The sequence below is a fragment of the Microtus pennsylvanicus genome, chromosome 11 (assembly GCF_037038515.1).
Source record: "Microtus pennsylvanicus isolate mMicPen1 chromosome 11, mMicPen1.hap1, whole genome shotgun sequence".
In the NCBI taxonomy this organism is placed as follows: domain Eukaryota; kingdom Metazoa; phylum Chordata; class Mammalia; order Rodentia; family Cricetidae; genus Microtus; species Microtus pennsylvanicus.
In genome coordinates this window covers 76,043,335-76,065,472 of record NC_134589.1, presented here as the reverse complement: position 1 = coordinate 76,065,472, position 22,138 = coordinate 76,043,335, and the positions used below count along the sequence as shown (strand labels likewise).

At 43.6% G+C, this 22,138-nt stretch overlaps 1 protein-coding gene across 6 annotated transcripts in view; it reads left to right on the top strand.

Moving 5' to 3' along the window:
* The window catches only part of Ebf1 (EBF transcription factor 1), a 385,736-nt gene that overhangs the window by 244,953 nt on the left and 118,645 nt on the right, over window positions 1-22,138 (top strand). For all 6 annotated transcript variants that reach the window (XM_075992867.1, XM_075992868.1, XM_075992865.1 and 3 more), the window contains exon 7: window positions 7,522-7,603. In XM_075992867.1, coding sequence (XP_075848982.1) covers window positions 7,522-7,603 — 82 coding nt within the window. The remainder of the gene's footprint in view (window positions 1-7,521; window positions 7,604-22,138) is intronic.

The following is a 22,138-nucleotide window of genomic DNA, read 5'->3' as shown; positions in this document are numbered from 1 at the left end:
AATGGTATTTTACAATGGTAACATAGAACTCCAAGGCCCAACACTACCAAGAGCTACCCAAAGTCTGCAGGTGTCCTATGTCCCTGTTCCATCTCACAGAAATAGTTGAAAGTCAATGTTGCCTAGTCTATCTCCCAGTCAGTCCCAAGAAGGGTCAGACAAACACTTGGTTTGTTATCTGAGGTGTTTCTTCTGCATATCGAACCATATTCACTGATTCCAAACTTTCTTCGTGTCAATTTGAACCTTTATACAGTCTGTCAGGAAAGCCTTGGTGCTTGGGAGTTGTGTCACAGGGCTTCACTAAAGTTATTCTCCTTTCCTGTCACCAGAGGCTTTTAGACTTGGGATTCTATCATTCTCTCTCAATTACTGGTCAGCAAACATTGACAGGAGAATCAGTTGGACTGGGTCAGCAGAAGACAGTGTTAAGTCATGGTGCCCCACGCCCTTCTCAGTATCTCTTCTGAGGAATTATGAGACACTCTTTCCTCCATGGTCCTTGGATCTTTTTCTTTCTCCACCCTTTGACTGCCCTGATCCTATCTGCTAACTGTCAGATTTGACTCCTAGTCTAAGGACCCTATTTGCAGTGGGTCCTTTTCCTTCAAACTATTTTTACATTCTTTAATCCGCTGCTATGATATTCTAGCACCCCCGGTAAGTTCTTGTCACTAATTATGTCCTCCCACCAAAGCCAAACGCTGAGCTCTGAGGTAATGAATCCTATTCCAGACGAGCGTGTTTATCTCTCGAGGCTGTGCACACTTTCCAGAAATGCCCAAGATCCAGGAAGCCTCTGCCAGGGAAGGTAAACTTCTTGAAGTCAGTGGCCAATTATAGGGGCCACCATGTGCTCTCCCTCTGGGAGCTCCAAGATAGCGTCATGGCTTAATTTCAGTTTCTCTTCCACTATGGGGAGCCAAAAAAGACCTCACGGTTTCATGTGTGTGCAGCTCCCTTCTTCTCTGCTCTCTGCATGTCCCAGGCAGGACTGTTAGCTGCAAGTCAGACAGGGCATCAGTTGGTGTTGCTTTTCCTTCCAGAAAAGGAGAAGAGGTCAGCTCTTGTTCTGCTCAGCCTCCCCAGACTGCCCTTGTGGCCTCCCCGGGATCTTGGCTGACTTCTGGGTATCGTGTTTTCACATGGATGAACTGTACCCTACAGCCTAGTCTGTGAATTAGAAGCCAGGCCCTTTGCTTTGACATTGAAAACAGAGTCTTCTCTTTCTGTTTTTGGCTTGCCCTGTTTTCAAGGCAGCTGCTTCCTATGGTGGTGGTGCCAGACTCTGGCTTACCTGTCCATGGACCGCTATTGAGTTTTCAAGAGGGCGATTCCCAGCTTCTGGCAGCTTAGGTGGTCTTGGGAAGGGGCAGGTGCAATGCAGTTAAATGCTTTCAATTTGAGAGAATCCTAGTATTCCTGGAAAATTTTTCCTTGGTAATTTTGGGGCTGGAAGCCTGACCGCAAAGGTGACGGTGCAGTGGATGACTCCCAAGAAGTCCTTTTAATTACCAGGCTGTTCCCTGCCCTCCCTCCAGATCGTGTGTGGGAGCGGCTTGAACTTCACCCAGAAGGGTCCCCACATTTGTTTCTACACAGCTGTTTTCTGTGTCAGGCCAAGAGTGCATCCCTGCGTACTGAATACCATTGGGAAGGACCGTCTGCCGCCTCACCATCTGCGGGCATAAGTCAGGGGGACCTTCCAGAGAGTCTGAGGAGAGGAGCTGGGGTTTTATGTCTCCGTTCAGTTGGTGCCTTGACACTTTTCTTTTCTAGCCGGGACATGATGAACACAGCTGCAAGCAGACAAACGTGATTTTTCAGTCTTTGGGTTGGGAGAGGTAAAAATTCAACCTGTTCAGTCCAGAGCCAGGGCACCTGCTTTGCATAACAATTACCGGTGCCTGGGCAGTCCCTTGGAAAGCAGTTTAATAAGTGTGTCCTTCAATTCTGACTAGCCCAAGTCCTCCATAATTTTAGCCCCTGCCTTGCTCTGCTTTGGCAAAGCCGCTATACTCTTACCTTTTCTTGACGATTATCTCTTTCGTGGTTGTTTTCTTTCTGTTCTTTATTTGATGAAGCCTGTACTGCTTACCCGGTATGCAGGGTTTCACTGATTTCCTGAGCCTGCACTATGCCAGAGAAAGAGTATTTTTCCTATCTGAAACCATCTTAGTCTAGGCCCTGTGCCGATGCTACAGACAGCAGAGAGCAGTGAGCAGTATTGCTTCCTCTGCTCTAGGCTTCAACACCCTTCAAGTGCTTACTGATTTTCTAAAACACGTTCTCGTGGCTTCTCCATTTTGCAAAAGAGGAAACTGAGGTACGGAGAGATTGCATCCATTTGGTAAAGATCACATGTCTAGTTAAGCAATAAAGCTACAATGTATGATGAAAGCTACCAGTTGTATGGGAAGAAAAGTCTTATTCTTCCCATGTTTGGTTGACACCACTCAGGGTCATGGAATTAGCTGATTCGACCTATGTTTATCTCATCTCCAGCAAAACTGGCTTGTCCAGTGTACTCCGCTACTGTCTTTAATGTGGAAAGCGCTAATTTGGATTCACAGGCAGGCTCCAGATTCTATTTAGCAAACCAGTGTATACTAAGCGCCTCTAGTTTTCCATCCCATGGCTTCCATTATGTGTCTGGAGACGAGGGTTTGCCTTTGTTTCATCTTTCATACTCACGGGGAGGAGCCTCATTATGGAGGTTAATTGATTTTCTTTCGGCAAGCCAGTACTTTTGGTCACCAATACTATGCTAGTTATAAGGATTCAAGGCAGATACTGAAGCTCTCTTGCTTGGGGGAAATACTATACAGTATATTACCAAATCAGCAAATGTATCTACCACGTGTGTGTCTGTTTCAGTTACTTCAATAATGGACTGATGTCCTACGTCAGCCTGATTGATGAACCCAAACACAACTTTTAATAGGATGTCACTTCTGGTTTTATGACTGTCACTTTCCTTAATTGAAGTGCTAAACTAAAAAGTTCACAGACTTGAGTGCTGACCTCTTGCTGGATTGGTGTGTGAGGAGCTGGAACACGCTGGAAAGATCACGGGGTTGACCCCCGGCAAGCATGGAACAACTCTGGTCTCTTAACCACTGGGAACTGGGAACTGCATCCCAATCTTCAGTTTTCTCACTCGTGAAGTGAGGAGGTTAGACTAAAGGGTTGTTAAAGTCACTTTCAAAGTTCGCCTGTGATTTGGACTGTAGAGATGGCTCAGTGAGCAGGAGAAATTGATGCTGTACACGCTTGAAGACCAAGACATGGGTTCAGATCTTCTGGATCCCTTTGAAAGCTTAGGCATTGCTGTCTCTGTAACTGAAATCCCAGCACTGCACAGGGAGCAGACAGGAGGCTCTCTGGGGCTTGCTGGCCATCAACCTAATGGAAAAATGGCAAGTTCCAGGTTCAATGAGAGACCCCGTTTCAAGGGAAGGTGGAGTGTGGTAGAACTGGACATACTCTGGGTATGTACATGTATGGATATGGGCACCTGCATACACATGTGTGTATAAAACACACACACACACACACACATGCACACATCCTATAATTCATGGAAAATGGATACCATGACTATCCCTATGGGCAAACTAGGATTCTAGGTTTTTTTTTTTGTTTTTTTGTTTTTTGTTTTTCGAGACAGGGTTTCTCTATGGCTTTGGAGCCTGTCCTGGAACTAGCTCTGTAGACCAGGCTGGTCTCGAACTCACAGAGAGCCGCCTGCCTCTGCCTCCCGAGTGCTGGGATTAAAGGCATGCGCCACCATCGTCCGGCTTCTAGTTTTGAACTATAACTGTATCTCTTATTTTTTTGAGTCTTTGTGTGTTGTGTTCCAGGTGAGTTAGCCCTTTCCTGGCATGCCTACCTTAAAGGACTTCACTGGGGATTCAGAGAGACCCTGGGAACGTAAATGCTTTGGATAATAACACAGTGAAAGATGTACTAAATAGTCATGAAGTTCCTCCTGCGGAAGTTAGCTGAAAGGTGTTGGGTTTCTCCCCACCTAGCCATGCCACCCCTCCAGAAAAAGAGCCGAGTTAAAAAGAGAGTTTGATCCCGGACTTTATGGAACTCCTCGGAACTCTGCAGGGTCAATAGCGGCTTTGTCCTGCTGTGGGTCAGGTTCCCACCGTTGGGGTAGGGCAGCCATGCTCTTTCCACTGACATTTTATGAAACACACAGAATGTGGCAGTTCCTTAGACAAACATATGGTTTTGTGTTACAATAGCCTCTACTTTGTCAAAAGCCCCTCAGAATCAGAGATCTTCTCTGTGGGGCAGCAGACACTACATACACACACACACACACGCACGCACACACACACACACACACACACACACACACACACGTACACGTGTCCCCAAGTTCACAGTTACCTTATATGTTTACTTGAATAACCCCCCCCCCCCACACACACCTGCCCAAGTTTGTGTGTCTCGCGTCTGAGTCAGTCTCTCACTGAGGGTATTTTTAACTTCTCTTTACTCCTCGGAGTTCCTTTAAGGAAGTGTGATCCAAAAGGGTCAGGTACTTGGATTGTACTGAGGGGAAAACTTTGAAGAGAATTCCTGAGGCTCTGGAGTAGGTGGCTTTCCCCCCCGAAGAACTGGCCCTACACGGTGTCTTTGCCACATAAGGGCTTGTGTGAGGCCCTAGGCACCAGTTGACGGCTGTCTTACCCGTGACAGATGGTCAAGACTTCAATTTCAGCAAGTGAGCTGCTGCCGAGGGGGTGGGCAGGGGACTCTGCCAGTGGGCCAAGTGGCAGGGCAGCTTAGGGTAACAGCGATCTGCTGTGTGCCCGGCATAGTTTTAAAGGCGATCTGGTGTGTGCCCCGTGTGGGTTTTGTGCTAACGACGAGCTGCTGACAGGCGCCCCGGCGCTCCTCATCTCTGAGGCACAGGATCCCTGGCTCCCTCGGTTCTTTCTCTCTCTCTCTCTCTGGCCAAGCCAGTGTCCTGTTTGCCTGTCTTTCAAAGCCCATTTTGGCACCAGATGGAACCCCTCACGGTGGCTAGCAGTTGTCTGACTTGAGGATGCCAGAGGGTGTGCTGACAGCTCCTTCTAACACAACCTGAAACTGGCTGTCAGGCCTGGGCTCAAATGGCTTAAACACGTACAGGCGGCAAGTATTATCAACCATGGGGAGACAGGCAGGGGGGCTCACTGGGGGGAGAGTGGCGGTGATAACCCTCCCTAGCTTGGTGTTGCCTTGGGGGGCAGGGATAATGACCCTGTGGTTTCCCCTAGTAAAACCATTGTTCTCACACAGCGTGATTGATTTCCCACCCGTGGGACAATGAATATTAACATCGTCACCGCACTCCCATCAGGACGGACACTAACTTAGTGTGCTGGCTCAGAGCCCTGCCTCTTGGACCACTCGATCAGAAGTTGAATTTTAGGTCCCTGTTTACTCACTTTTGGACAAGCAGTTGGATGTCTCAGATTCGGAGACATCTACTACTGCCACCTCCATCCTCCTGACCTGCGTTAGGATTGCACAACTACTTTGTAGGGTCCATGGTCTCATTATGTCCATTTTATGGATGAGAAAAGTTGAGGTCCGGCCTCTCATTCAAAGGCACACGGGTAGTGTGTGGCTAAGGTTTGGATGTTAATACCATACTGGGTATTTTTTTTTAAGGTAGTGGCTTTTATACTTTATGGCACCACACCACGGGCAACCACCCTCTCCGGATCCTGGGATGGTTTATATATATCCTCTTCTAGGTATAGAACCCAGCCCCCAGCAATATGAGGGACTCGTGACCACTACCTTTATACATCTGATAATGTCTGACAGCCACATGTGCCGGTTGAGCCTCACCTTCTGAGGCGCAGAGGGACAAGGCAATGAAAACGCCCTGTTGAAGGAGGACTGAGTGGCTGAGTGGCTGGGCAGCTAACATGTGCCGGAGCGGAGCTGTTCCGGGCCTGGGGGAGGCCCAGGGTGGATTCCGTTACACACAGCTGGACCTCAGCAATGTTCTGTGAGTCATTCATCCCAGACAGAAGGTCAATAAGCTTTGGCCTCTGTGGAGAGGCCCTCGATGCAGGGGTGAACCATTATCAGAGGCCTCCTCGCTGACGGGCTCTGAGCGTTGTGTGATGGTAAAGTGACTTCATTTACAAAAACTCGTGCATTGTAAAATCTTATCGTTTTGTTTGAAAAAGTCGTTGTTGCTCTTCAATGCTCCCATTTATTCCCCTTCCCCCTGGAAGACTCTACGAGGCCAGGGAGAAGAGAGATTGTTCTGGAATCTGTCTGCAGAAGCTGTCTGTGTGCAGTGTGTCTTCGTGTAGTGCCTTGATGATAGAGGACCAAGGGGCTACACTGTTGACAGACATCATACTCGGAGCTAAATTCAGGTGGCGGCATCCTGGAATGCTGGTTTTGCATGAGTTATTTCTATTGGGTTGACGGTTTTATTCCGGTGTAGCTCGAAAGTAGGCCAAAAGGTGGAGAAAAGAGCATTTCTAGAATTTCATTGATTGACCTGTATTTTAGTCTTTTAGTACGCTCCGTCAATACATCTATCTAGGCCCCCAAAGTCAAAAGTGTGTAGCAAATAGGTGGACATAAACATCTTCAATTTCTCTCAAATAGAAGACAGAAGGAGGGGTTGAACTGAGGGTAACCAGCATGAATACCCTAGTACAAAACCCTCCACGCCTGCTGCCTTTCTGTGATGAACTCCAACAACTGCCTGCAGTTGTTACTTGGTGTGACCATGTCCTGTATCACACACGTCAGACATTTTTGAAAGTTAAAATAGATTCACCAACATCGGTGGGATTCCTCTAGTCAATTGGCGACTGTAGTCACCTTTGCACATAGAACCCGTGGACCTCACTATAGAACTTATTCAGAAGCTAAGGTAGGCTGGGAGGCAGGGAAGCCCAAGCTCAATCTGAAATGGCTTTTGTTTAAGGCATTTAAACAAGCATCTAAAAAGAAGAAATGGTCTGGGGGTATTGGAGAAGTTTGCAAGGGTTTAATCATTGTGTGAACCCCACCACTCTTCCTAGGGCTGCTAATTTAAACATTTTATTTGGAGACGCTGAGATTTAAAGCATTTACCATCTCTTTGTATTTATCCAGTATACACTTTGCCATTCATCAACTGTGAATTCACAACACTTAAATGACAGGTTACGCTTGGGGACCATGGGAACTCTCAATTAGATCTATTTGGAACTTACGTTGAATTTCCATGATGATTTGCTCTCTGAATAAAAATACTCCCTCGAGGTTTACTTCTTTTGTGAGATCTGTTGGCAGTATCAAGAGTGTTCCCTTCAGAAAGAAAATCCACCTTGGATGTGATATGATGACCCCAGGCCTTGAGCGCAATACTAATTCTAAAGCCACTCTGAATATTGCAGGAGACCAGTGAGAAAAAGAGAACAAGTAGCCCAGAAGTGATTTCTGACTGAGACTCGCTTGTTAGGATTGAAACGCTAACCATGCTCATTTGTTTCTTCACAGATTCTTCCTGAAGTTTTTCCTTAAATGCAACCAAAATTGCCTAAAGAATGCAGGAAACCCACGTGACATGCGGAGATTCCAGGTGGGTCCCCTCTTGCTTTTCTTAAATCTTAATAACGGTTTGAATGTGAAGAGATGATGGGAACACATTTTTGGCAAGAGACATGGAGTATAATTGTTTCTCTGGAGGTGAAGAGCAGGTGAGGCCCCTGGTCCCCAGGCATCTGCAATCTAGGAGTTGTTTTTGTTAGACGAGAATTGGGGCTGCGCCACCTGCGCCCGCTGATGAAGGCAGCTGTGTCCTCAGAGCCTCATTTTGGCTTCCTGTATAGGCTCACGTGACGAGACAGCCAGAGATTAAGACAATTACGCAGAAACGATGAGCTTTAGTCTCTAAAATTGTTCTAAGGAGAACTTCACCGGATAGCGAGTGAGGAGCCAAACCAGGAAGTTCAATTTTGTCGTCTGTTGTCCTCTCTCATAATCTCAGCAGCTGTTAGCACCAACCGCCGATTGGAAGTGGGGCCCTTAAGAAGCAGAACATGTCTGTACCCTCTGTTCAGCTTCAGGGATGCCCCTGTACCCCACATGTATGTATTACCGAAGATCTTCCAGGTCGGCCACCACCTAAAACGTACGGACCTGATAGGATCATATATATGTTAGAAGGGCAGAAAACCTAAAAAAGGAATGGGTTGACTTCTCAAACACAGGTGTTTTAGGAATTCTAGACATAATACGCCTGCAGTTTCACATGCTGAGAATCCCTTAGGACCTTGTTACAGTACTGATTGAGATGGGGGCGGGGGCTGGGAGTCTAGGTTTCTAACAAGCTCCCAGGTGGTGTAGAACCATGGCACACAGCTCAGGCAGTAAAGTTAAGCCCCTTCCTTGCCTCGCTCTCCAGCTCATTTTCTGGCTAAGTTATTTCCCGTGTCAACCTTGAAGCATGCTTGCACAACCTGTCAGAGAGACAGCTTGGTGTTGAAAGTTCGCTCCTACGCCTGTTTAGTCAGCTCAAAGTGCAGCTTTCAGTGTCTGAGCTCCAAGAGGTGCTTGATACATTTTGGCTGCACATTCTCTAAGGAGAAATAAGGAAAGAGATTTGAGCATTGACTGTGGATGTCAATATCACGGAGTCTTCAAAGTGATTTTTTTTTTTTAGAAAAAGAAGTAAGCCTTATTAGTCTTGTTAAAGAACAAATCCATTGGAAGGATGGTATTGTCTCCAGAGATCTTAGAGAATTTATATAACATCATTTTAGCCTTACCACTTTTTGTCTTAATAGAGAGGAATTGGGAGAATCCAATAAAATCTTAATTTCTTAGGAACTGTTTCCTGGCAAGGTCCTGCCTTCAAATTTGGATGCTACTTTTTTTTTTTCAAAGTGTCTTGCAGCATGTGTGAGTGGGTTTTTAGCGCATGCTATCTAATAGCTTGCTGTGGTTCTTCAGATGACCTCTATATCTGTTTGGGCCAAGCTTGGGTTAGGAACAAAGACACATAGGCATGAACCATTTTATGTGTAATAACCAAGCTTCCTGACTTTGCCAGCATCAACTACACTATATCCCTCAGGGCAATAGAATTGGGATGGACTTTGGTGACATTGAGGACCTCAAAGAACATTTATATATGGTTTTACAGGACTTGCTCGTGAGTTGTGGCTTTTAGAAATACAGGCAAGACAGGAAGTCATTTCAGTACATTCTTTTTGAGCACAGGGAAAAAGGCCACAATTTACTTATGCAGTAGTATAGACATAATAGATTTAAACTTTCAGGGAAACTTCTTGTGATGAGTTTAATTAAGCCCTTAGTTTAGGTCTTCTCAACTTGGGCACAATGAATCTTTTAGACTGGTGGATAATCTGTGTGTGTGTGTGCATACACACACGCATTGTAGGATGCTCAAGTTGTATCATAGGTCTCTGTACACATGAAATAGCAATAGAACAGTCAGTTTCCCTTAGCATGGCCACTGAAGAGTCTCCATGGTAGGGAGGAGAGAGATAGATGGCTCCTGATAGAAAACCACTAATTCTGACCTACACTTGATAACTTTTGACTAAGTTTGCGGGGACAATATTAGTGCAATGGAAACGGCATCCTTTGGTTATTCATGGTTGCCTTCTTACCCAAGGGTCCATATGGACCTTCCAAAACACTTCAAGTTGATGTGATTTTGCCCTTTTACCTTTTGTCACCCAAAGAGATTCTAAAATAGAACTTTCACAAAAGGAATAGCTAGTGTGGCCACCAAGAGTCAAACCCCGAGTTAAAAGGAGCTGTGTCTTTGCCAGTCGGCTTACTGTGTTCCCATCAGCTACACTTTGAGCAGCAGTGAGAGCTGTGGAGTGAAGGTCCCTGAAACCTGGTACCCAGGTTCAGTTGAACTGTCCAGGTGCTTGACTGAACCCTAAGCCCCCAAACCACACACTGCATTCCTTACCCCCTCATCTGTTTTTTTTTCTCTTCTTGTCAAAGTGGCTTCTCCTTTTTCTTTCCTGCAGTTGTTTATTTCTAGCAAACTTCATCCAGTTCCAAGTAGATGACTATTTATTATAATGTCTATGTTCGGTGAATTCCATGTTCCTATGTATAGTTGCTATGTCCGTGTATCTGCCTTTATATACATCCGTGGGCATTGGTGTTGCAGATGCTGATGCTGGTGGTGAAGCTGACATTTACTGTGTGCTTTTCTCATGAGAGGTATTCTATGAAGCATTTTACATGAATGATAGTGATTGTCATAGTATCCCTAATAAAAACATGCAAATATGATTTATTTCAGTTTTACCAATGAGGAAGTAAGCTTAGAGTAGTAAAGAAATTCACTCAAAATTACACATCTACCTAGTGAAGGTTCAAGTCCAACCCTGTGACTTGTATACTATTACTATCTGATGCTTTGGGACAACAAAGAACTCCTCTAGGGTCTGTTGGGAGGCACTTAGTGAGGCAACAACAAATTCTGTTACCATTCAAAATGCACAGTGGTATCCCAGGAGTAAATGCTTGAATCACAGGATAGTTTGAAAGACTTCCCAAAGAGACTTCATGCATGAAGTTGAAACCCCCAACCCCAAGTTCGTCAAATTGGGGGACTTCCCTGGAAGGAAAGAACAGTGTTTTAGAAGGTGAGCTACACCCCTGAGTAGTTTCTACTTGTGGGAAAATTTGGAAATGCTGCAGTGAGTGTAACTCTGTCTACCAGTGGTAACTTGGACTCTCTTAAGAAATCACACTGAAGGTGCCAAGTCTTAGGACACAAGAGAGAAGGCCAGTGGAGTGTGTGTGCACTCACTCCTGACATTGACACCTCCTTAGAAACAAGGGGCAGTTCCATCTTTTGTATTCATAGCACAGAAATTGAGACTCTGGTTTCATGTTCTTTTCATGTCCCTATTGTCCAGGAGAGGACTGAGAAAGTATCTTTTTTGGTGAAGACAAAATGTGATCCACTCATTGTATATCAGTAATATTGAAAGGTTAAGTTCCAGAAAGTGCTGATGGATTCACCCTTCACGGTGTATGAGATGAGTCTCATCAGCTGCCCCTGCCGAGGCTTCTCTTTTGCTCTTTTGTATATTTCCCTGGTCAGCCCCCTCTTCATACAGCCAAGCCAGCGTATGTCCCCTCAGAAGAGCAATCAGGGACCTGTGTAGGTGGCTGAGGAGGACATACGAAAGGTTGTTGATCTCTTGATGCGTAAAGACATTCTGTCAAGCAGACTCAGCCTCTGAGCGGCTGGGCTTCTGGTGTGTAAACAGAGACTTCTTAATTACACAGGTCATGTCAATTAGTGTGACCTGAGTGTTCTCAAAAAATTAATCACTTTCTGAAAAGCTTAGGCAGTGTGGCATAAGCCTTGAGAGAATCTGGTACAATTCTCTCTCTCTTTTTTCCGTTTTTGAATAATGGATGTTTTCTTTCTGGAACCCCTCGGCTGTGGTTAAGGTAGCATATTTGCTTCAATACAACAGTGGATACAGGCTTCATTTAGTGGTGGTGGGTATTGGGGAAGGGGGAAGGAGGGGGGGCAAATTGGGGCTAGAAGCAGCCTATGACACAGGGAGCAATTCAGTCTGACTAAATGAGCCCATTTCTCTCTCTTGACACTAAAAAGATGCTAATGTTAAGGGACCACGTTAAAGCCATGTCACAGGCTGGTTTTTAACTGACAGGAGCCAGACAATTTAAGGTTAAGATTTAAATTGTTAGCCACCCTTTTCCTTGTTGGGACTGGCAGATGAGAGTAGCGAAGGAGGAGCAAGAACTGGGCAAAAGTTGTCATCTTAGTAGAAACCGTAAGGCCCGGAGACTGAAGGAACATATAAATTTACAAATTCATCTTCTTCCCTAGGCAAAGTTTTCTGATAGGCTATAACTCTGCATCTGTATATAAATGCCAGGTCTGTGACAACAGTACATATGAATATAGATGCGAGATATATTCTCTCATTCATGTGTGCAAGAGCTCAGCAGTATTTATCAGAGGGCTTGGTGGTAAGTCAATAATGTCGAATGCAAACGACAGAATCTCTGCTGTAGTGAAACTGATATTTCAGTTGGGGATTATTTTAGGGCAAGGGTAGCTGCTGTAACACATAGACCAAATAGTACCTAATGGCTCACATATAGAGCAAAGAAAATCTAATGGTGCACATACAATACATACAAGTTAGTATTCCTGCCTTGAAGAATAGACTTTTTTCCCCCTTGAAATGATCTGGAAACCTGGCAACTCTTGATTTTATGTCCTTTCAATTACAAAGAGCCCTACTGTATTCATGGAGCTAGGTGAAAAGTGAAGGATACATGTCTTCAAATTCTTGGCTTAGAAATAGTCCTTGTTAAACTTGCTCACTTCCTATTGGCTAGTGGCCAGTCACATGGCTACTATAGCCACAGGGAGGTGTGCCAAAAATGAGGAATGAGATGGTTCAGGAAGGAGAGAAAGTACATGTATAAGGAATGAGTCTCCATCAGCTGTCACGATGAAGATATGCAAAGATTAACCATTGTAAATAATTGGAAATTGTGGTTATTTCCATAAATAAAATGAATCAGGAAAATGAGACATAAAAATGCCCAGAAAACCAGTGGAGTTGGAGATGGCATTCTACCTTGAAGCATGTGATTGGAGATGGTGTTTCTTAAGCTCAGAACCTCAGGAATACCGCCAGCCCTTGACATTTATGGAATCTGCTTCTGCAGCTTCAACTACCTGCAGCTGGAAAATATTTGACCAACTCTGCATCTGTGCCAAATACATATAAAATACTTTTGGTCATTGTTCTTCAGATATGCTTATGACATATTGTTTATAATATTCAGCATTTTAGGTAGAGATTGTTTAGACTATATGGGACATATATAAGTGTGTGTGTATATGCTAATGCAAAACAATACCATTTTAAAGATTTCAACATTTTTGTATGATGGGGAGGGTGCTAGAGCCAATTCCCTAGCAAGATACCAAGGGGTGACTGTGTTACATCACTCTTGGAAACGCCAGACAAGGGCCCTGCGCAGAGGGAACTGCAAGAACAAACTCAATTTATCACGTCTACACATTCTTCCTTCGCTTCGTCATTTGGATGGGAGATAAATGAAGTCATTTGGTTATTTATCCCAAATTTCTAACAATGAAGTGTTTTTCTTTTCCAAACTGATGACATAGGTTATGACATGAAAGGGCAAGTTTTTAAAAGTGAATCATAAGAAAATTTGGAGAATTTTGTTATTTACTTTAAACAGCCATTCATGGTCTCTCTAAATCAATATATTATTTGCTGTGATCATAACATTCTTAAAATATACGCCCAAACTCCTCGGCAAAAGAGATGGCTTTAAAGACACACAGGGAAGAGAGAGTCCCCTCCTCTCTTTTACTCCCCACCCTCCTCTCTCTCTCCCTCAGATGTACTTACATGACTCTGACAAACAACACATCTCTCAATTAAATTCTTTCCCAACAGAATGCTGGGAGCCCAAGCTACCTTCACCCTCTTATGCAGAATAAAACTTTAAGGTGTGCCCTGCTGATTATTTATACTGAAAGCAGCTCTAATGATAGCTTCAGAGAACAGGATTAATTCATGAAACATGGTCAAATGTGGGACTCCTGAACCTGGTCTACAAAACCATCACTGGGCCAATATGGATCTTGACATTTGCCTTGTTGTGAGCCTCGGCAGACAGTATGCATCACTGAGGAGCGATCCTTGGGGATGCCATTTGATGAGAGGTGGATGTGCACTTAGCAGAAGTAGCTCCACATTAAGTATAGCTACCTTAGAAGAAACTGTAACATGCAAACAAAGATAGTTGTGATGTGTTTGGACTGACCTGTGTCTGCTGACCTGTGTTGTTTGGGGAATGCTTATAGCTGTGGGCACTTAGAGCCCAAACTCTTCTACTTTTTGACTTGGAATTTAGCAGGCTCTTGCCATACTTCAGATCCTTGGCCATCACTCTTGCTCACTTCGCACTATTCCAGCACGTTGTCCTTCCTTCCCTTCTTTCGTTTGTCTTCCCCAAGTACACAAAAGTCATTCCAGCCTCAGGATCTTGCCGCTCACTCTTTGAACTCCCTGGGAAATTCTGCTGCAGCTTCACTGGATAGCTAGACACTTACTACTCAGACTCAGACAATAGTGTCACTTCCCCCATGAGAACTTTGTTGACCACAATCAAAACCAGTTCCTATTAGATATGACTCCCTTTTTATTTTTTCTCACATGAGTTATTACATTCTGAAATTTGCTTTTATTGCTCACCTGATTCATCCTTTAACCTCTCTCTACTTATGTTAGGGACTAAACTCCATGAAGACAACCAATAGGAACTGAGATTCTGTTAAGAACTTACTGTACATTTTGTTTGTCGCTACTTCTCCCATCTATACAATAACGCCTGACAGAGGCATGGATAGGGTAGACTCAGAGTTCATGCCTACGAGCATGTGTCTGTGCTTACAAACTCGTAAATGATGGGCTTAGAAATCTATCTGAACTTGGCGGCCAAGCTGTTGACCACAGTTGCCTTTGCTTGTGCCTCATTTCTCCGTGGACATGCTATGTTCAAGTCCCCAGAGACCACGGGATCTTTCTCTATGTTTTCCTCTCTTAGTGAGCACAGAGTGGCATAGAAGCCCCAGAAGCCATCAGGGGCATCTTCCTCATCCTCTGTGGGAGGGACCGGCTTTAGCACATCCATAGCTCGGGAGGTAGGAAAGACAGAAGTTGATCTGGTTTCCGAAGGTCTCCCTCTCTTTCCGTATAGCATGGGAGATATCTGTTCTTGTCCTCCTCTTCAGCGAGGGTATACTCTGCTCTGAGCCTCCAGTGTGGATTTAACTCAGTTAGGTGTTCCCTGCCTCCAGCAGTTCCGCTCTGTTACACCCTGGAGGGTCACACGTCCTCCATAATTTTTAATGACTTATTTGGGATCTTTCAACCAGATAGGAACCAGCAATCAGGCACATTTCTGAGACTATCTCATTCCTTATCAGTCAAGGATATTTTAAAGGACAAAGTTAATGACGACCTAACTGATGCAGACCATTTTTATGTAAATAATATTTAAGGCTGCCATCAGACACCTCAAAACCCTCCATTTGTACTGGAAGAAACCAGCAGGAATGACAGGGTAGACTCACGTCAGGACTGTTCTCTGCTGTGTGTGGAAGATGCATGGAAAAGTCAGAGGCTTTGTTTCTGGCTCACCTGTGCTCTTAATTCGTCCTGTGACTTGGAGGACATTTAAAAATATCCCAGGCTTCAGTTTTCCAAGCGGTCAAATGAGTTACCTAAATTTGCAATGGTGTAACTACTGAGGATTTGTTGCCATTTTTTTAAAAAATAGAAACGTCTACATGGACATTACTTTTTAGTCTAATGGTATTTCTGGAGGAAGAATCATACTCTCCATTTTCAAAGGATTCGAATGTAACACTGCCACTTAAGAGAAGCCCACAGGCGTGACATAAGCAGCATTTCCATGGAATGTTGGCATGGCCTCAGAAAAAGTAAAGTTACTGCATAGTCGTGTGCAGCCTTATTTTGATTATTATTTTATTTATGATGGGGGGTCAGTTTGTGTACATGGGTGTGGGTGCCTCTGGAGGCTGGAGGCAACAGAGTCCCTTGGAGCTGCAGTTGTAAGCAGTTGCAGATGCTGTGAACCCATCTTGGGTCCTCTACAAGGTCAGCACATGACCCGCACACCTCAACTCTCTTCTTATTGTTATACTGTTGTTACTATTATGAATTGTAATGTAAATACCTGATATGCAGGACATCTGATATGTGACCCCCAAAAGGGTCAGGATCCCCAGGTTGAGAACCATTGGTATAAGAGTATAGGCCCTATGGGAAGAGGTTTGATCAGGGTTTTGAAGAATATAGAGATTATTTTGTATAGCAAGAAAATACAGATAAATGACTCCATGGAAGTTTTTATGTGCAGCCATGTCTTTCCCTCAGTTTGCCTATAGTATGTTACATTTATTGTGGAGTGCCAATGCCAAGACATCACCATTAACTAAGTTATATATAGCAGGCTTCTCTTCGTACTGTACATTTCAGAGATTAGAACAATTATAGTCAAGTTGGTATCTAGCATTACACTATTATATAAAAGAGTTTCACTGCCCTAAGTTGTGTCCTATACCAATTCATCCCTCCCTTCCCCCAGTTCTGGCAAACACTGATCTTCTTTTTCTTTCTTTTTTTTTCTGTCTCCATAGCTCTGCTTTTTGCAGAATGTCATTTAGTTGAAATCATACAGTGTATAGCCTCTTCAGATTGGCTTTTCTCCCCCATTTAGTAATATGCATTTAAGATTCCTCCATGCCTTTTTGTGGTTTGACAGCTCATTTCTTTTTATCACTAAATGATATGCCATTGTATGGATTACTAGTTTGTTTATCCATTCACCCTTTGAAGGACATCTTGGTTGCTGATGTCTTATATTTAGTTGAATTTTTTTCATGTAATTGCAGAGGCACACACAATTGGTATAAGTAACACTGAAAGATTCTCATGTATTCTTTGACCAGCCCCTTTCAGTTTTTGCAATGTTATAGAGCAAGATTACAGCCAAGACAAGGATCTTGACAGCATCTGTCCATATTCCTCCAATATCCCTGAATGTGCTATACTCATTTGTGTCAGGATAGTTTTTAGTTCTATAAAATTTAATTGTACGCATATAGGTTTACCTGTCTGCCACCACAACCAATACATCAGGTATCTCCATCACCAAATAATGCAAATAATGACTCCTCTTAATTTTCACATTCTTTCTGGGTGTCTAAATTACCTTTTTAGTTGTTGTTGTTTTTGGAGAGTAGTGGTCTCATTGATTTAGGACCCACCTCAATGGTCTTATTTAATGGACTCAGAGCCCAATGTGGAACGTCCATCATTTCAAAGCACTGGATATTAGGGATTCAACACATACATTTGGTAGTGATGATAATGAAAATTTTAACTCCTCTTAGAAATGCCTTTTTTTTCTGCTGTACATAATTCTTTGGAGATTAAACCAGCTGTGTCAGTAGTTTTAAGCTTTTTCTTCCTATGAAGTATTCCATGAAATATTGCTCAGTCACTTTTATTCATGTGCTTCAAGTCACAGTTTTTCTTTTCAATACCTTGTTATTGTACTGGGGGAGATTGTTCCATGGTAAAACATTTGCCCAGCAAGCCTGAGGCTAGGAGTTTGGATCTTCAGAAACCCATGTTAATGTAGGGTAGGCATGGTGGCCCATCTGAAATGCCAGGCACAGAAAGCAGAGACAGGGTGGATCCCCAGAGTAAGCTGGTTGGGAGGATTCACTATTTCTGTAAGCTCTGGGTTTGAGTAAGAGACCCTACCTCTCAGTCAGTTGAAGAACGAATGATGAGTCCCAATGGCAGCCTTGGTCTTCCAGACACAGCCGAGTACCTACTACAACAGAAGCGTGCCTGCACACACATGCACACCATACACACCTGTGAAAAATGAAAAAAAAAAGAAATACCTGGTTGTTAGGATCCATGGACTAATGCAAAAATACAGTGAGTTGAAACCATAGAGAAAGATGCCATGGTCCAAACCAACTGTGTTCAACATTTCCTTTTATGGAAGTTTTGAAAACCAAGGTTTGTAATTTCTCAAAATTAATTCACCAAAATGACTAACTTATTAAGAATAAAATATTTATTTTCCAAAGATTATTCATTTAAATATTGACAGTGTTTTGATACCACATGTTTCTCTAGTTTTATACCAGTTTGAGAAATGCACAGAGATAGGAATTTTCAGTCCTTGTACCGGTCATAATCCCTTCTTCCGTGCAAGCTGCCGCTTTTGTTATTGTGATCTGCCACCGGCCGTTGAATTTAGGTGCTTGTGTCTTTTTTGAAAATCTGATCATGAGACAGAGGTTATGCCTCATGAATCTTAGATGATATTGTAAGGACACACAAGGTCTCCTGTGTGACAGGGAGCGAAGGACAGCCTGAGAAATGATGGAGAGGGAGAACTAATCAATGACAGAACTTTCTAGAAATCCTTCCTGGGGAAAGACAGTGGGGAAAGTAGACTACTAAGATGTCTGGTTTGCAAACTGTTTTCTAAGCAGTGAGGTTTCATTTAGTGTCCAGTTTAGAATGTAGCCAACTAAGATGGAGATGTCTTCTTGAAAGTGAAATTACTCAATCTAGTGAGAAGGACGGTTCTCTTAGAGTTCTCAATTGTGTCAATTTACGTTGTGAGGGCAGACCTTTCAGACTCGGAGATCTGTAGGGCAGGGGGCTTCTTCCCTCTGTCCTCTGACCTAAAATGCCAGTTTCTTTTGGTTTTTTTTTCAATGAGAACCGGGAGTCACCGGGTCAGCCCAACACTCGTTTTGAACTCATCATTTGGTGTTACCCACAAAAGAAGACTACCCCTCCTCCTGCTGCTGAGCTCATCAAGTGCTCATTGAGGACCAAGCTCGCCACTTAGCCTCACAGAATTAGCGCTAACAATTAAGTTTCAAATGTCATCAGAGCATCAGGGACTCTGGGGTGCAGAAAGGGTAAGCTCACCTTCAGCTGATGCTCAAAGTTACATCAGTGAAGGGAGATAGCTGGTTTGTGTGCCGCCCTTCCAAATTCTAGACAGGGGTGCTAATAACAATCACCTCTGGGGTTTCTAGAACCAGGGAAGAAGGCACTGGAGGAGTTTCTAAGCCACTGACAACAAACCAAGAAACTAAACCCGTAGTGTAAATTCTCAGAAGAGCAACAGGTAGCTGCTGACCTCTCCCTCTTCAGCCTCACATCAAATGCCCTAACTTGGAGGGTGGGGACCAGAACCACAGAACCATGCAGCATAGAATCTGCATGCCTGAAGATGCTCTTCTGAAAAGCTCACCCCTGTACCTGTTTTATTGGAAAAGTCTACCAATTACGAACCTACAGACATCTAGCCCTAAACCTTTATTTATTTCTGTAGATTGAACTCAGCCTATAGTTTGTCTTTATGAATAAATTGTCATAAATGATTGCAGAGCTATTTCAGGGGGAATGTCATCCAGTGGAACATTCTAGAAAGTTTAAAATTCTATATTTGCCCAGCCTAATCCAATGGCCACCATTACTTGAAATGTGGCTACTTCGACTCAGGAATCGGACGTCATATTTTTCGTAGTGTAAATTCCAATAGTCAAACGTTTGGACAGTGAGATTATCGAAACTAGAGGTTGCACAGACACAGCAAAATTGTAGACCGTTTCATGTTGTTGTCCTCTTTTTCTCTGGGCAATGGGGTGAAAGGAGAAATAAAAGGGTAAAGGATGGTTGATTTCAAAGGGAAAAGACTTTTCTATTTTTTTTTTGTCCTAAATTCAAGACATGTTTTGTTGACAAAATTTGGACATGTTGAAGACTTGTCATGCCTCTCTGTCTCCTTACCTGCTTCTACTTGCCAGCAGCCTACTGATTGGCTCATGGAGGCTCATTGCCTGTCTACCACGGGTCAATTTTCAAGGTTAGCTTAGTATTACGTTCCACCCCCACCCTTCCCATCTTACAGATTACTTTTAATTTGCTAGTGACTCTGTGGGTTAATTTCAGGTAATACTTTATTTAAATCTATTCCAATCATTTCCAAATTGGAATGGGGGAGGTTATTTTGGGCTTGAAAAGTTGTGCCATGAGTATCTGAGGGACATGCTTACTGGTTAGTTTCTAGAATAAACAGCACAGGGATCCTTTACTCCCCAGCATCAGGTTCTGGCTGTGCTTGTGGTACAATGGCCCTCGCACAAGTGGCTCTGTGGTCTTCCCTTGCAAAGAAAAAGGAAATGCATATTGCATAGTTTTCTGTCTTAACAGGTTGATTCTTTTTTGGTCACTTTTACTTAATGTCAGCAATTAGTTGACAATGTTTTTAAAAAGACACCGGATAATTTTAAGTCCTACTGTTTGTAGCGCTGGTGTCTTCCAGGTGTTTCATAGGATGCCCTTGCTCTCTTCGCTGAAGAGAGACGCCTGGGGTAACCACTTTCCATTTCCTGACACTGGAAACAGATACTGTTCGGGATTTCCTTTTATAGCTTGTTCAGCTAACGACTCCAGTGACCACTCAATTGTGGTCTTGTAGTAAATCAACATTTCTTTGAAAGACTCGGCTGTTATGTAATTTTCGGTGTCTGACGAAGCCATCTCCCTAACTAAAAAGTTCCCCTCTGTTGTCCTAAAGATACTGTCACTGTATGTGACAGTTTTTGAAAATAAAGGAATAGACTTTTTTCTTTACTTCTTCATCGTCCCCCCCCCCCTGCGCCCCATTTTCTTCTTTTAAATTAACGCACAATTGATGAGGGACAAACACTGGCTTCAGCTCCTGTCACACCTGGTCAGCTAATGATGACTACCCAGAGAGCCTGCAGCCAACTACTGCATCAATCTCTGGGGTCCCTCTGTGAATGACTTGCGCTAGATGGAATTTTGACAGACTGAAGAGAACACACTGGGTCCAGGGGTAACTTCTGAATTGTCAAGGGCGTGTTTTAATAAGATATTAAAATCAGCCCGGTGAGCCCCGTGTTCTTAGTCTGTAGTTTATGGCCACCTCCCAGGAAAAGGAAATTTGACTTATTTTGCCAGAAAGCTTTTAAGTGAAAAGGAGGGGGAGTGGGACGTTGTTAATCCTTCAAGGTGGTGAGTGCTTTGACACTGGGGGTTGAGAATTGACAGGTCTGGACCTAGGTGGGGTGCTTTCCCCTATGCCCATGAGTGAAAGAAACCACAGCACTGCCCCAATGTTCCCTTAGCTAACTCAGAGGAAAAACTGCCTTCCAAGCTAAGGGCATACAGTATGTCCCAAGTTTTGTAAAGTCATTTACTACTTCAGAGGCTAATGCTTCTCAAACCGGAGAACAATTAAATCCGAGAGTCTCTCCACGCAACTGGGGAATTGAGGAAAATAAATCAGAACTCTTCTGATTTTGCTCAGGAGGCTGGCCTCATTATAAGAGCAGATCTATTAGCCTTCTCGCCGCTGTCTTTCATTTCTCAAGTGAGGTGATTCTAATTAAATTAATCTGCATGTCAATCTATTGGTGATCAATCAAAGAGCCCAAGGTTTCCCCTATGCTGCTGGGTGCTTGTAGCTGACAGGGGCTGATAATGGAGGAAGAAATAAGCTGGCGGGCAAAGTTAATTAGTCAACATAATAGCTGGATTAAACAGGGGCTGGCTGATGGCCGTTTCTCGTGTCAAAGCATGAGTTGGGAGCCAACGCTGCGATTACAGGCAATTATTATATTTGGTTGTAAGAGGTCACATGAATAAACATATCTCTGTGGGGTTCAGTTTTAATCCTCCTCCCCCTTTTAATATAAGGAGAGATGTAGGTCAATCCTGTTCATTGTTTTAGTCAAAGTTCTCAGAGGCACACGTTTTCCTGGACCCTTGCAGCAAGCTGGCCTGAGCCATCCTTAGATGTGACCTGGGTATCCGAATTGACTTTGAATCAGTTCTGTGTTTTACTTTTTTCTCTTTGGAAACAGATCTAAGACCCTTAATTAGCAAAGTTTTTTTTTTGGAGGGGGGTGAGGGTGGCATGATGCTAATAGCTCTAAGGGTGGTTTGAATGTGATCCACCAAACTGACATGGGACAAAAGAGCAAAATGTGTAAAGAAAACTTCAATAAGACCCCTGGGGGAGGAAGACACAAGCAGATCCCAGCTTCCACTCCAACCCCTCTCATTTTCATTCGCTATCTTCTTAACCCTGACTCAGTAGGGAAGAGATATTTTAAAGATTTAAAAGACTTCTATTTGCATGATCTACTATGATATCTACTTCAGTGTCTAAACTGAAGGGTAATTTAGGTGAAACACAGCCACCCTTGTGTAAAAAAAATATATATACATATATATTTATAAAACTGTGCTAATAAAGACCGCCTTGTAAAAATTATGGTTAACAGGGTACCTTTTGCTGCATAACTATAAACTGTGCAATTTTACTTAAAACGGCATCAAAAGCGTTCCACGCCGAAGACCCACTCATCAATAGCGCCTCTTGTTAGACATGTACAACATAAGCACCGGTTATTATGTGAAATAGC